This window comes from Ochotona princeps, chromosome 7 (assembly GCF_030435755.1).
Source record: "Ochotona princeps isolate mOchPri1 chromosome 7, mOchPri1.hap1, whole genome shotgun sequence".
NCBI lineage: Eukaryota > Metazoa > Chordata > Mammalia > Lagomorpha > Ochotonidae > Ochotona > Ochotona princeps.
The window spans coordinates 36,759,903-36,774,340 of record NC_080838.1 but is presented as its reverse complement, the minus strand read 5'-3'; the positions used below and the strand labels follow the sequence as shown (position 1 = coordinate 36,774,340).

The following is a 14,438-nucleotide window of genomic DNA, read 5'->3' as shown; positions in this document are numbered from 1 at the left end:
ATAATGGTAATCATCTATATTTTATTGATAAAATACTATGCCAACACAGTTCCTGAAAAGAACTCAGATGACTTTTCTCCAGCACCCAAAGGTGATGTTCCCCTGCCCATTTGTACAATAGTATAAAACAAGCCATTTTGCATAAAATACTTGACATACATGCACTAAGTCATTACATTGATTATTCAAAACACAATTAAAATGCAGTGATCTGTGAATACAAAAGCTCATCATGTATGCATATACCATCCATCTAGTAAAAACAGTTTGAGTCTCTTAAAATCTAATTAACTTTTTTGTTAAACAGGGATTTTTTTCAGTAACTTTCACATGCCAAAAAAAGTGTTCTAGATGACTCAGCATAGCAGGGAACAAAGTTTCTGTCCTTACAGAATTTGCATTCCAGCTTCACACTGCATGTTCCCCACCTGCCAGAACCGCTAAATCCTAGCACATTTATCTTGTTGCTGTACATCCTGCACCTGTAGAGAAGGAGCTGTCTGTGCTTGGAAACAGAATCGAGTACACATCCAGCTGAACTCCACCAGTGCCGCAGGGTCACACTATCACTACCAGCTCTTCTCTGTTAGCATTAGGGAGGAAAGCTAAGCTGCTCTTCCAAACTCATGATCTCTGGCCATTGCGGAACTTCTACAAATCAAGGATGTTGTCCTTTAAAAAATATGAGTGATACCTACAGAGAGAAAAACACTCTGCAACCAGAGGCTTTCTATTGGAGAGCCTGCAGTTTTTCAGCTTTTAGGGCTCTGACTGAGCTCAGTGAAACAGAAAGTAGACCTCTTTGCATTGAAAGTGTGCCACTTCTAAATAAATATTGTTTGATAGTGCACTACTTCTAAATAAATGTTTGATCCTAAAATTAAATCTGCATAATGGAACATCGGAATATTTGGACAAAATAGAAGACTCTCCTTGTTGATTTTTTTCCCATACTAAAATAGCAAGCATTAAAGTATTCCTCCTTACAAAGATAGTTGACTTTTTTTAAGGTAATATTGACTGGTCATTAAGTGAAGTGAACTGGGGCCAGTATTGTGGCAAAGCAAGCTAAGGCACTGCCAGTGACAATAACATCCCATATGAGTGCCAATTCATGTCCCTGTTGCTGTTTCTAGTCCAGCTTTCTGCTAATGTGTCTGCAAAAGCAGCAGATGAGGGCCAAAGTTTCTGTGCTCCTGACACCCACATGGAAACTAGCATAGAATTTCAGGCTCCTGGCTTCAGCCTGGCCCAGCCCTGGCCATTTCGACCATGTGGGGAGTGAATCAGAGGCTGATCTCTTGCTCTCTTCTCTTTTTCTCTTTCTTGCCCCCTCTAAGTAACTTTGCCTTTCAAGTAAATAAATAAAATACATTTTAGAAATATTAACTGGTCAGGAAATATCTCAACAACAACCTTAATGTCAATTCATATATATATGCATATATATATGCTTATATATATATGCATATATGCTATTTTCTGGTCTACAAGGGGGCCTTCAAAAAGAATTTGGAAAACACATATTATGGAAAAATTATGGATCTCAAAAAACTTAAAATATTCATCCTTTAACTCCATTGCCATGTTAACTTTTAGAAGACACTCATATTTCATAATGTATAAAAATAGCATTACATGCCAGCATCCAATACAGGTGGCAGTTAATGTTCTGGATGTTCCACTTTCAATCTAGCTCCCTGTTAATGTGCTAGGAAGGCAGTAGATGATAGTCCAAGTGCTTGAACCCCTTCCTCCCAAGTGCCTATTCTGAAAGAAACTCCTGGCTCCAGACAGCAGCCTGCCCCAACCCTTGCTGTTGTGGCCATTTGGGTAGTGAACCAGTGGATGGGAAAATTATGTCTCTTCCCTCTCTTTCTGTAACTCTACCTTTCAAATAAATGAATAAATCTTTTTAAATGAAAAAAATAGCATTACAAAGTAACACCTAAAACAAAAAGTCACTGTAGCTTATTACGATTCACTTACATCCACACCAAATTGTGCAAACAATTTTTCATAAATTTAGGAAATGGAAGATATTGAAGAGTTTTTTGTTCTTCAAATTTTGAGTTTATGTCCTAAGCTACACTGGTGGACTCTGCGGTTTTATGTCATTATACTGTTACTAGATGAAGAAAATAATATAGGGGCTGGCATTGTCATATAGCAGGTAAAGTCATCACCTGCAAGGCTGGCATTCTATAAGTGTCCCAGTTGAAGTACTAGATGCTCCATTTCCAACTAGCTTCTAGGAAAGAGCCAGAAAGTGGCCCATGTGTCTGGCTTCTGTCTCTCATTCAGGAGACTGCATACAACTCCTGGCTCCTGCATTTGACTTGGTTTAGCTCTAGACTTCGTAGCCATTTGGAGGAATGAACTAACAGATGGAAGATGTCTTTCTCTCTCCCTGTAACTCTGATGTTCAAATAAATAAAGCTTTAAGAAGAAATCAATATAACTCCTATATTAATGGTATTATTGAGGAATAATCATTGGAGAGTATGAAATTACTGTTTTAAGTTGATCCCAAATAGAAAAATTCTCTTTGTCCCTGCAAAAGCAAGGAAAAAATGTATTGCCACTTTTGTTACATACTTAGAAAGTTTTTCTACATTTACATTATTATTAAAATGCCAAACCAAAAGCATGATTATATTTTTACATTTATAGATTTTATACATATTATATTGTTAGTTAGGTACATTTGAGAACATTTATTAAAGTTTCATTCCAGTGACAAACACACCAAACCTTTGTCACCAAAGTAAAATCCTGAAATATTTATTTTTAAGATAACATTACTTTGTGATTCAAATCAGTATTATTTTCCATTGCTGAGTGTGCAACTTAAAAATGTCCATTAAAACTTTGCCAACTAGCTGTTAAAATACCCTCAAGGAATGACTGATCTGGAAAAATGCTATTAAAAGGACATACTGAACTAATTCCAGATGTTCATTCATTATTTTGCTAAATCACTTCCAAATCAAAGACGGACTCCCAATGAAACTGTTAACATATATCTTGACAACAGGATGATGGACTCTCTGCCATTGTCCATTACTGCAATTTCAAGAACAGTTAAAAAGCAGAATGATGGACTTATGACTACTTATGAAGGGCTATACTATTAAAATAATATAGGCAAAAATCAATAGGGGGAAGGAAATTTGGGGATGGGGTAAGGGAAATCCCAAAGCCTATGAAATTGTATCATAAAAAAAAAAATCCTGAAGAGATGGCATCCCCTGAGGGCTGGCTCCCAGGCAACTGGGCTCAAGTTAGAGGCCTATGCGGCCCTGGGTTGAGGGCCAGGTGGGCTGGTTCATCCTGGTGGTGGGACCCCAGGCAGTGGAACCCTGGGTCACCCAGTGTTTCAATTTGAGGGGAGAATACGAGAACTTTTAAAGGTCAGACAGAATCACCAGCCCTTGTGGGAGATAAGAACTGGGATAGTTAAGACTGACTAATGCCGAATACCACTCACTATTGCACACTGAAGTTTGGGCTGGGGGCCTACCTGGCAGGGCTAGATCACAGTACCCATAAGTGAGAGCCATAGCAGGTACAGGAAATGTTAAGCAGGACTATGGTACTAACCAGCATGCAAGAGAACTGAATCTAGGGGCAGATTCTATTGGGGGTGTGTGGGCCTACCCCCGTGATTTGTAATTTCAGCTGGTTTTCTTTGGAGCTGGGGGTGGTGACACGCTGAGCTAGGCATGATCACGGAACCTCCGACACTCATGGGTACTGAGGCTGGGTATTGGCTGGGTTGACTCAGGCTGCAGCACTCACAAACACACCCAAGAATACAGTGTGGGGTGGGTCAGGCCACAGCATTTACCACTGATACATAGGCTGGGACAGAGAGGGTAGTATGTTGCTAGTAAGGATCTAGCACCTGCTGGCACGTATGAGATCTGAGTCTGGGAGTGGACCTGGTGGGGGAACTTGGAAAACTCCCCTGGTGGGCCATAGCACTTGGTGGTGAGCATGTGGTAGGCCTGAGTGGTGGTTAGATCTGTTAGGGTAGCTCCACCTATTGGTAAATGTGAGGGTTGGTTTTGGAAGGGGGTGAACCAGACAGGGCCAGGTCAACCTAAGCCCATTGACAAATGCAGAAGCCAGGCTGGGATGAGGGGCGTGCTAGGTTATCACATCTATTGATTTCCATGAGTCTGAGATGGGAACAGACTGGGCAGGGCCAGGCTATAGCACTCACCAGCAAGAGTTGGGACTGAGTGCAGGCTGGGTCAGTCCAGGCTGCAGCATCCGATGACAAAGGTCAAGAGAAGGGATGGGCTAAGCCAAGCTGAGTCAGAGCAACCACTGGCACATGCAAAATCTGTGGCCAAGAGCAGGCCTGGCTGGGGAGCTAAGGGTAAGCCCGGCTGGGTTATGGTTCCCACTGGTAAATGCGAGAGCTGGAATGGATGTGACGGTCTGGGCTAGACAAGGCTGCAGTGTCCGATGGCATGGGTATGAACTGGGTATGGGGTGCGCCGGGCTTGGCAAGACTCCAGCATCTTCTGGTGCTCATGAGAGCCAGAGAGGGTTTAGAACAGGCTGGGCTAGGTCACATGAGAGCTGTGTCAGGGAGTGGACTAGGTGTGGCTAGGCTGTAATACCCAACAGTAAGAACAAGAATGGGTAAGAACCAGTTAGGCAAATCTACTGTTCCTGACAGGACAGGAGGTTGACTAAGTTGACTCAGGCCAAGGACCCACCAGTATACACAAGATCTGCCACTGGGAGGAGACCCAACAAGGAGCTTGGGGAACTCTTTTATCTGGGTGCAGCCCTTGCAGGTGAGTACAAGATCCAAGGAAGGGAGCAGCCCAGCCCTGACCAGGTTACAATAGCTACCAGCATAGGTATGGGTCAGGTCTGGGGGTGAGCCAGGCTGCGCCATTTCTTAACACCCACTGGCAGATCTGAGAACCAGGATGGGGTGAAGGACAGGCTGTGTCTAGCCGCATCACCAGCCAGTTCACACTAGGGCTGCAACAGGGGATTGACTGTGCCAGGTTGGGTGGCAGCACCCACCAGCACAAGCTGGAACATGGGCAGACCAGTCCAGGCCAGGCTACAGCACCCACCAGCAAAAGCTGAGGTGAGACAGACCATGCCAGACTGAGCCACCACACCCACCTGCACACATGAGACTGGGGGAGGTGTGAGAACCTAGTAGAGTAGTGGAACTCCCCTGTTGGACCACTGCTCCAGCTGGTGAGTGTGAACACTGAGATCAGGTTGGGCAAGGCTACAAGACCTGTTGGTTTACATGTGAACTGGATTAGGAGAGCCAGGCTTGGCTAACTGATTGCATCCGCTAGTACAGGAGTAAGGGCAAGATGGCTGGGCTTTGCTGCAGTATCAGCAGGCAAGTGCTGGAACTGGGGTCAAGTCCTATCAAACTAGAGTGCAGAACCAACTGGAGTGTGCAAGATCCAGGGCAGAAGTGAGCCCATTTTGGGAGTATGTGAGTACCTCTCTGGTGGGCTGCAGCTTCCACTGGTGAGCGTGAGAACCAGGACTGTGGGCAGGCCTGGCTGGACAGGAGGCGGCACCCGCTGGCATGAGTGTGGGCTAGAGGGTGGAGTTGGTTGGTTTGAGTTAGGCTTCAATGTCCAATGATGTGTACAAAAGCTGACTGGGATGTGGGACAGACCAGACCAGTTCACAACACATGTTGGCAGGCACAGGAACCAGAACTGGGGGCCGGTCCAGTGAGGGTTATTGGAGGTCACTCTGACTGGGCTTCAGCTCCCCCTGGTGTACATGAGGGCCAAGCGTGTGGTGGGCAGGGTTGTGCTGGGCTGGGGCAACTATTGGTTTGCAGAGGAAAGAGGGCAGAACAAATTGATCAACTACCCCAGTGAAACTTGAGAGCAAACTTCTGGGCAAATGGAGACTCTGAGGTGAACTCTATCAGTCATTTGACTTTGGAGAGATTTCCTCATCCTTTGAGCTGTGATATCAATTGCATCTCAGAACTATCGAAACCACCTGAATGAAACCCTCAGAACATGCTCCACCACAGGGACCCGGGAATGACACTGGTTACTAGGAGAGTTGGGCGTGGCCTCTCCCATTGTATCCTCTCCTCTCCAGACAAAGAAACAAGAAAAAGAAAATGCGAAAACAATGGTTTTGTCCGCTTTCCCCTGATCCTGGACCGTTCCCACCCTGATTAACTATGTAAACATCATCAAAAATAAAATTTAAAAAATCTCCTTATCAGAAGGACCACTTGGTGAATTACAGGAATTATCTAGAATTTTACTCCTACCCCCATATGTATTGGGCTTTTTTTTTTGCAAATTTTCAAATGAAGATTTGTAATTTTTAATGCACAGTAAACTCAAACCTCATCAACATACAAATATTACATAAAATATTCTATGTTTCATGGTCAGAATATCCTCAATTAATATAATGACCTTCTGAATAGCCTGATTTCAGTGCCCATAGTTTCTTAGAATCTTCACCTCTGTGGAGTATATATGAATATACGTGAATATAAGTATAAAACAGATTAATTTGGGGATATATAGATAGATTGATGTGGATAAACATGTACTTATAAATTGTACTACTCTGAATTTGAATAATATCTGCCCTTCCACCTTCTATTATCCTTCTATTCAAACTAGCACTGTAAACTAAAAAAAGATCTCTTCTGCAGAAAGATTGAAATGATTAAAGTGATTCATGAAAACCCTGACTTTCTGACCACCACTCAAGCTAAGCTGAAATTGCCTTAAAAGCATTAGTATTTTTTCTGAATTTCCTGAATCCTACCCAAGGCATTTCTGATATTTCAGAACTAGATTATGATGGAGTTGTGGACTTGAACCAGGCACCTTGAATGTACTTGTTTGGGTCAAATCCCAGACAGAACCGTCATCATTCTACCTCTCTGCCGATCTCTCTTCCTCTCTCTTTTTTTAGCTGGAACTTGGAAGTAGGCCTAGCAGATACGAGAGCAGTCTGGGCTTATTGCTTGAACTGTGGATGGTCTGCAGTAAAGCTAAGGGGTAAGCCCTTGTGTCACCACAAAGAAGCAGAGAAAGCAGATTACAGAACAAGATGAATGAAATGACTTGTAGAGAAAAATTAATTCACAAAAGTGTGGCCAAACACTTTATGCAAAAATGTGATAAAACATTCACTCTGCAGACCCTCGCTTGCTTCCTTATGGCTTTGTAGGGTCCATAAAGTTTGACTCCCTCCTCGCTGGGGTCCATAAGATCTCCCTGCTTCCCTCTGGCACATCTCCCTCTTCGTTCTAAGTTATCTCTGATTGGCGCCTGTTTACATTCACCCAAAAGACTCCTGATGCAAGCAACAAGCAAGAGTAGGATACCTTGGTTGACATATGAATATTGGCTCCCTTATTCAGAAGCAAGGTGACCATATCTGTGTGCCCCTCCTGCGAGGCCAGGTGGAGTGGAGTGACTCCTTGCTTTGTCACAATGTTAGTCTCTGCTCCATAGTTCAGGAGTGTGGACGCTATTTGCATTTGATTCTTCTTGGCAGCAATATGTAAAGGAGTATAGCCATTCTAAAAAAAAACCACACACATGTAATAAGTTTAACAATTGTTCTAGTATCTTTTTAGAAGAAAACAAGAGTCTCTCTCTAGTCAGCAGAAAAGTTAAGTGAGTTTATAGTGAATCCATGTTCTTACTTATCATAATGATACCACCCAAAAATATCCAAATCTTTGCAACCAAAGTTACAAGACACCCCAGTTACTGTGAGAAAGACAGACACAAAAGTCCTAAAGCTGAAAATTCCCTCCTTACAACATCGATTTTTTCCTAAAGAGCAATATAAAATAAGTTTGGTTCCTCTTCCATGTAATCTTCCTTCAAATATCTGGGGGTGATTTTCATGTTTTGTTTTAGAATTCTCTTTTCCAAGCTAACCTTCCTCCTTCCTTCATCTAAAGCTGAAGAAACATGGTTTCTTGACCTCTTCTGTGAAGGGTACTTTGTTCTGAACTGATTCTAGGTGTCAGTACTGCTTTTGAATTGCATTACCCATAAATGAAAGCCACATTTCAACTGTGATTTTAGCAGTAAGAATTAAGTGATTATTACTTCTATGATCAAGTTACAGCAGTTCTACCAATGTGTTACTGAATAGGCACTAATTTTTTATCCATTCAGCAAATATTACTGGGTGTTTAGCATAAGCCAGACAGTGTTCTGGGTGTAGAAATATGAATAGTGAACATGACGTGATCCCTGTCTTTAAGAGGTTGCATGAAAATGGAAGAGGCAGTAAACAACAAAATGGACTTCTATTAATCCTGTGGTCTGTTCAAATTCTAGATCTCACATTTTGGTCAAAGCCTGTTACCTCAAATGTAGAAACACGAGACTACTAGTTTTACCAGGGGGTTTTGTGGAATAGACCAAGATAATTCATATTTGACTTACAAGAGTCAAACTTGAAATCTTACACTTAATTAAAACACAAACAAAAAGCACTTGACTGTATGTCAGACTGTAACATGTTTTTTTCTTTCCTTTATTTCATCTGATAGAATTTTTCATGATGAATGTGTGATAGAAATGAAAAACAGAGAGTATGCCATTAGCTGTGACATGATGAAGGGTAACACAGAATAATGGTACACTACTTCTTCTGAGACAAAAATAAGAGGTATTTTTAGGCCATGCCATGTCTTAAGTCTTAAGACACCATCAAATTTTGGTCCATTTCCTATTCTGTCCCATCTCTCTAAGCGAAAACAGGCATCTTTGACTTTCGACAAATAATATTTCTACTAGGAACACTCCTTGCGAAAGTTTTCTGGATCTAATCATAATCCCAGATAATGCAGCTGCTTCTGAATGTTGCACTTGGGTCCGTGGGCTCTACTGAATAAAACGGCAAATGGATTTTTGCAGACTTGACATATTTAGGCATTTCCTTTTTGATGTTTTGTTCCCAGTTTCCCTTATTTCTGCAGTATACACTCCAACTAAAGAGTCATGGCATTAGCCTAGCAAGATTTACATCAAGACAGATGGGGGAAGCACAACAACCCGACATCATCAATTGGGGGAGTCAATTTTGGCAAAGGAAGAGGACTTTTTTTTTGCTTGGGAGACAGATCTGAAGAGCCTCCCATCTCACAGAGAGTACAAACCTTTGTAATCAGTAGCTGACACCCTCTCCATGAAGAGTGAGTTTTGGGATTGTGTTAGGAGTAAGCAAGGAGCCTCAGGAGCCAAGGGGTGTGTGTGCTGGAGGGAGCAGGAACGGTGAGTAGAGAGTTCAGAATGGAGAGGCTGGTGGGAGTCACACCAACTTGCTTGCAGAGGCCAAAGAACTGAAGAACCACTGCTTACCGGCAAGGGGAGCCAGGGAATAGCAAACACCAGGGGGAGCTTGCCAGAGCACCTGGCCCACTGTGGCCTCAGGAGTAGAGGGGTCAGTTTACCCTACTTTCCAGACTCAGTATGCATATCTGAGTAGAAGCCATACATGACAGAGGCCAGAGATGCAGACTGCCATGATTTCTTTAGGAAAACCCTACAGAGTATTTAATAATCTATTCTTGTATTGGTAGTATGAGAGTTCTAGAATACTTGTTTTAGTTTTCCCTCTTATCAAGTTATGTAATCCTATCTCTTCACATAGCGAAAGGTCACTAGTGGTGTGGAAATAGTCTTTCGTTTTCATGACCATGCTGCAAATGCATGGATAAATACAAAAGAAAACTACCACTGTGCTGCGTGAGATGTGCTCTTACCACACTGAAATAGTGCTCAGTATTCACCCTTTCATGCAAATTTGCTGAGAACTCGCAAAAATACTCTCATGGGGTTTCAACAGTATGCAAGTGAGTGACATATGATTATCCTCAAGCAGTTTACAATGTGAAGAAAACCAAAAAATATGCACACTTGATGAAATTATTGAGAAAGTATGTAAAGGAATAAGAACTATATGCATAATTATAAAAATTTGACCACGTTTTGAAAGTTCAGGAAGTTAGTTGATTATAAGTTACTTAGTGGAATGAAAAGGCATGTATATGAATAGACACATGTGTTATATTACTTATATCATTACATGTAATATATATACAGAATAAAATCCTGGATAGTATACACTTACATATATCATTTTATTATAAAATTATGTATCAACTTATTATATGTATAATGCATAAAAGCTTAGGAAAAAGCTTCAAAAAGTTCATGGAAAACAGGTATTATCTTTAATTCTAACACACAATAGAAGTGGATGAAATCTCTTTTTTGCTTTGCAACATAATGAATCTAGTAGTTAAAGAGCACTTGGAGGTCAAATAGAAATCACATGACTTTGAAAAAACTAACCTGTTTAAACCAGCTTTTTTATATGAAAGATGGAGACCATTATAATACTAATCTCTTGGATTATTATGAAATGAGGTGTGGTATGCAGAATGATTGGCACAGTGTATGGCACACACATGCTATAGCATGAGTATTTTCCCATAACAGTCCTTTTTCTTTTTTTTTTTTTAAGATTTATTTCATTTGAAAATCAGATCTGGGCCCGGAGGCGTGGCCTAGTGGCTAAAGTCCTCGCCTTGAACGCTCCGGGATCCCATACGGGCGCCGGTTCTAATCCTGGCGCTCCACTTCCCATCCAGCTCCCTGCTTGTGGCCTGGGAAAGCAGACGAGGACGCCCCAAAGCTTTGGGATCCTGCACCCATGTGGGAGACCTGGAAGAAGTTCCTGGTTCCTGGCTTCGGATCGGCACAGAACCGGCTGCTGCGCTCACTTGGGGAGTGAATCATCGGACGGAAGATCTGCCTCTGTGTCTCTCCTCCTCTCTGTAGATCTGAATTTGTAATAAAAATAAATAAATCTTTAAAAAAAAAAAAAAGAAAATCAGATCTATGGAGAGGAGGAGAGACAACAAGGAAGATTTTCTGTCCAACAATTCACTCCCCAAGCGCCCACTGTGACTGCAGCTGAGCCGATTCGAAGCCAGGAGCCCATTGCCTCTTCTGGGCCTCCCACATGGGTGAGGATTCCTTTGGGCCATCCTTGACTGGGATTAGAACTGGCACCCACATTGGATCCTGGCTCATGCAAGGCGAGGTCTTTAGCTGCTAGTCTACCATGGCGGGCCCAATCCTTTTCCCTTTTGAAAATAAACCCTGATACAGTCTCAAAATGTATGTTTCCTGAATCAATAAATGATATATACAATGATGACTTTATGCTTTATGTCACATTCATGTGTATTTTCAGAGTAATACAAGGGCAATTTAAATGGTGGCAAATGTCCTGTCCACAGGCATAAGTCCCGAAAGCCTTAGAGACCAAAAGCCTTAGTCTTGGCAGTAAGATTCATGTCTACCAGTTTATAGACATATGCCCCTTAGTATTTATTAACCCCTTGCAAATCTAAAAGGTTTCGTAGACGCAATTGTTAGAAATTTTTCATGTCAGTGCTCAAAGCTATTATTAGGACGAGTTGCAGTTTTACCGTAGCATGTGTTTCCAAATCAGTGTCCATACGCTTCCAGATCACAGATACACCTTACACACATCCTTTTCTGTGTCCTCACCTTGGCAGTGGCATGAGGGGAAGCACCCTTCTCCAGTAACAGCAGCGCCACCTTCTGGTTGTCATAATGAGCAGCAACATGGAGTGGGGTAAGGCCATTCTGTAAAGGGTGTGTTTACGTTTCAGCATTAATAAATTAGCGTTAGCTACCCTAAAGCTGTCGGGATGGATGGAAACTGACAAAGATTAATTCTATGTTAATTAATTAATAAAGCCGATAGAAATAAAAAGAAAACAAATTTCTAATAATTTTAATATTAACAATGTAGCTAAAATGGAAAAGTATTGGTGGAGGTTACAGATAGCAAAGAATATCTTCACGGTCGTAGCAAATAAAGGTAAAAGTACTATGTAAGAATTACTGCATGAACAGTGCATGGATCTTTACACAGAGACGTTCTGAGCCCCGTCGTGACAATCACACTAACAGGACAGCCTGAACCAGTGTGCGCTCAAAAGTGATGGGCAGAGTCCCTGCATATCTGCTTGGCATCGCTTCATCTCATGTCTGCTTGTTCCTCTCACATCTACAAATCTCTCAGGGTAATTTAGTTCTTTAATTAAAAACACACCATTGAGAACACTGACCTTTCCTGCAGAGTCTGCGGCGGCGCGGCGTTGCAAGAGAAGTTTTGCCACATCCAGGCTTCCATACTTGGCTGCTACATGAAGGGGAGTAAAGCCTTTCTGCAATGTGAAAAAACCAGAAATGTTTATAACGAAATCTGTCTAATTTGTTAACGTCTTAAGCTAACTAGACTCATCTACATCTGCAGAAATTATTGGTAGCATAAAATGTGTTAGCCATAAGTAAGGACCAGGGTAAGGTATGGAATTTAACATTGAAATTTAGCTTGGTGGACTGAACAACAGAAATTGTGTCGAGGAATTGAAATTTGACTTTATAACATGAGTAAACCAGCCCCAGCTTTTGAGAGTGTGTGTGTGTGTGGGGGGGGGAGGTTCTTCTAAAATTACTGGGATTGAGACAACAGGTGCCATCTTCCCAACATTCGTCCCCCCAAGTACCCCCAATACTTTTTGTAACACCTGGAATCCAAACCTCTTCATTTAATTTTTAGGTTATTTTGACACCAATGGAAAAAGTAATTTTCTGTGAATCAGCGGACCGATTATTTCCTGCAACAAGAGCAGGATAAATGGTCTACAGCACAAAAAAGGCTCACAGTCTCAAAGCAACCTCCCATCTGGAGTGCTGTCCCAACCCCCAGGAGAGTACCAAAAGATTCCTTTTGGGTAATACACTCCATTTCTGGCACGATGGTGGGCTGATTAACACCAGACTTTTAAACAGACCAAAACTTTAAAGTTTGTTTTTTAAAGACTGTTCTCCTTCATATTTGTACCTAGACATTCAGTGTCTTGTGTGCCTGGATGATAGCTGTGTTCTGTAATTAGCAGTGTCTTTTAAAAACAGATGACTCCCTGGATTCAAAATCTTGAGGATGGCACAGTTCCTACACTGTAATCTCAAATCCATCCTTTTGGCCAGACAGCTTAACCACATGTTCTCCTGGCACCATAGTGGGAGTGAAACAATGCTGACAGTGACCAAGACCTGTAAAACGCACACAGCAAGTATGCCTGGCTTGAGAGTGCTTGTCCTTGGGTCATTTCAGCCTTGAAGGGGAATAGAGAACATCCTCCAAGTTGCAATGATGCAACGTTGTCCTTTGCACAGAGTCACCAAAATATTTTTAATGAAGATGACTCCCCCCTCCCTTTTGCTCCTTTTAAAAACATTTGGTCCTAATAAGTTATTGGAAGAGAGTGAATCCTGGCTTTTTCCAAGTGTGGAACAAATGTAGGAAGTATTTCATCCTTTCGTTTAAACTCCCTTCGCTACACTCAAAGCACGCAATGACTAGGGTAACACTTGGGAACAATGGAACTGTTTGAGACAAATCAGATGGTGAAGAGGAAAAGAAAAACCTTTTTATCGTTACAGCCCTACTGAAATAGTGATTCGAACTTTTGTAAACTTGGAAACTCTACATTAAATATTTAGTGTGGGATCACAAAAATCAAGGTTGGAAATCATCTTTCAAGTCACACTTGCCTCTCTCTTGCTCCCGTGTTAATCTCATCAGGACTGCATTTGCCCGCTGTTATTTATAAACACTAAGTAGTTGTAATGTAGAGTCAGCTACTACTGAGCTCTACTAAACTTGTACTGTTAGTGACTCTGTTCAATAGTTTCTTCCATTCTACTGTCCTACTCCACTTTGAATTTAGATATAGTTTTGTTTTTGTAAAGTTTTTTTTAAAAAACATTCATTTAAAATACAGAAATACAGAAGGAAAGCCAGAGAAAGCTCTTTTGTATATCGGTTCATTTCCCAAATGGCTATAATGGCCAGGAATAGGCCAGACTGAGGTCAGGAGCCAACAGTTTCATCCAGGGAGGAGCCCAAGTATTTGGGCCATTTTCTGGTGCTTTTTCGGGTACATTAACAGGGAGCTGGATTGCAAGTAGAGGACTCCAACTGATACCCATATGGGACGCTGGTATGGCAGGTGATGGCTTAACCCACAATGCCGCAGTGCTGGCCCCTAGATTTAGTCTCTAAATCCCAAAAATCTTTGAAAAGCAAGAGGTTATACTTTATTTCTTGTTTCTATGTTTGTATATATTATATTTTATTTGTCATACTTTGATCTGGTAAAAAAATCAAGTCTCTTTCAGGTTATACTTTCTATCATTATATTTGTTATTAAGTTTATTTTTTTAAAGAAAGAATTTTAAATTCTGATTTCAGAATTGGTATACTGATCAATTTCTGATATCAAAACAACTGTTTCACAGCCACAGACAACCAAA

The 14,438-nt window shown here is 41.6% G+C and overlaps 1 protein-coding gene across 1 annotated transcript in view; it reads right to left on the bottom strand.

Moving 5' to 3' along the window:
• ANK2 (ankyrin 2) overlaps nt 1-14,438 on the bottom strand; it is a 216,415-nt gene that overhangs the window by 85,005 nt on the left and 116,972 nt on the right. The window contains exons 16-18 of the mRNA XM_058666952.1: nt 12,185-12,283; nt 11,598-11,696; nt 7,376-7,573 (exon numbers count right to left, since the gene is read on the bottom strand). Coding sequence (XP_058522935.1) covers nt 7,376-7,573; nt 11,598-11,696; nt 12,185-12,283 — 396 coding nt within the window. The remainder of the gene's footprint in view (nt 1-7,375; nt 7,574-11,597; nt 11,697-12,184; nt 12,284-14,438) is intronic.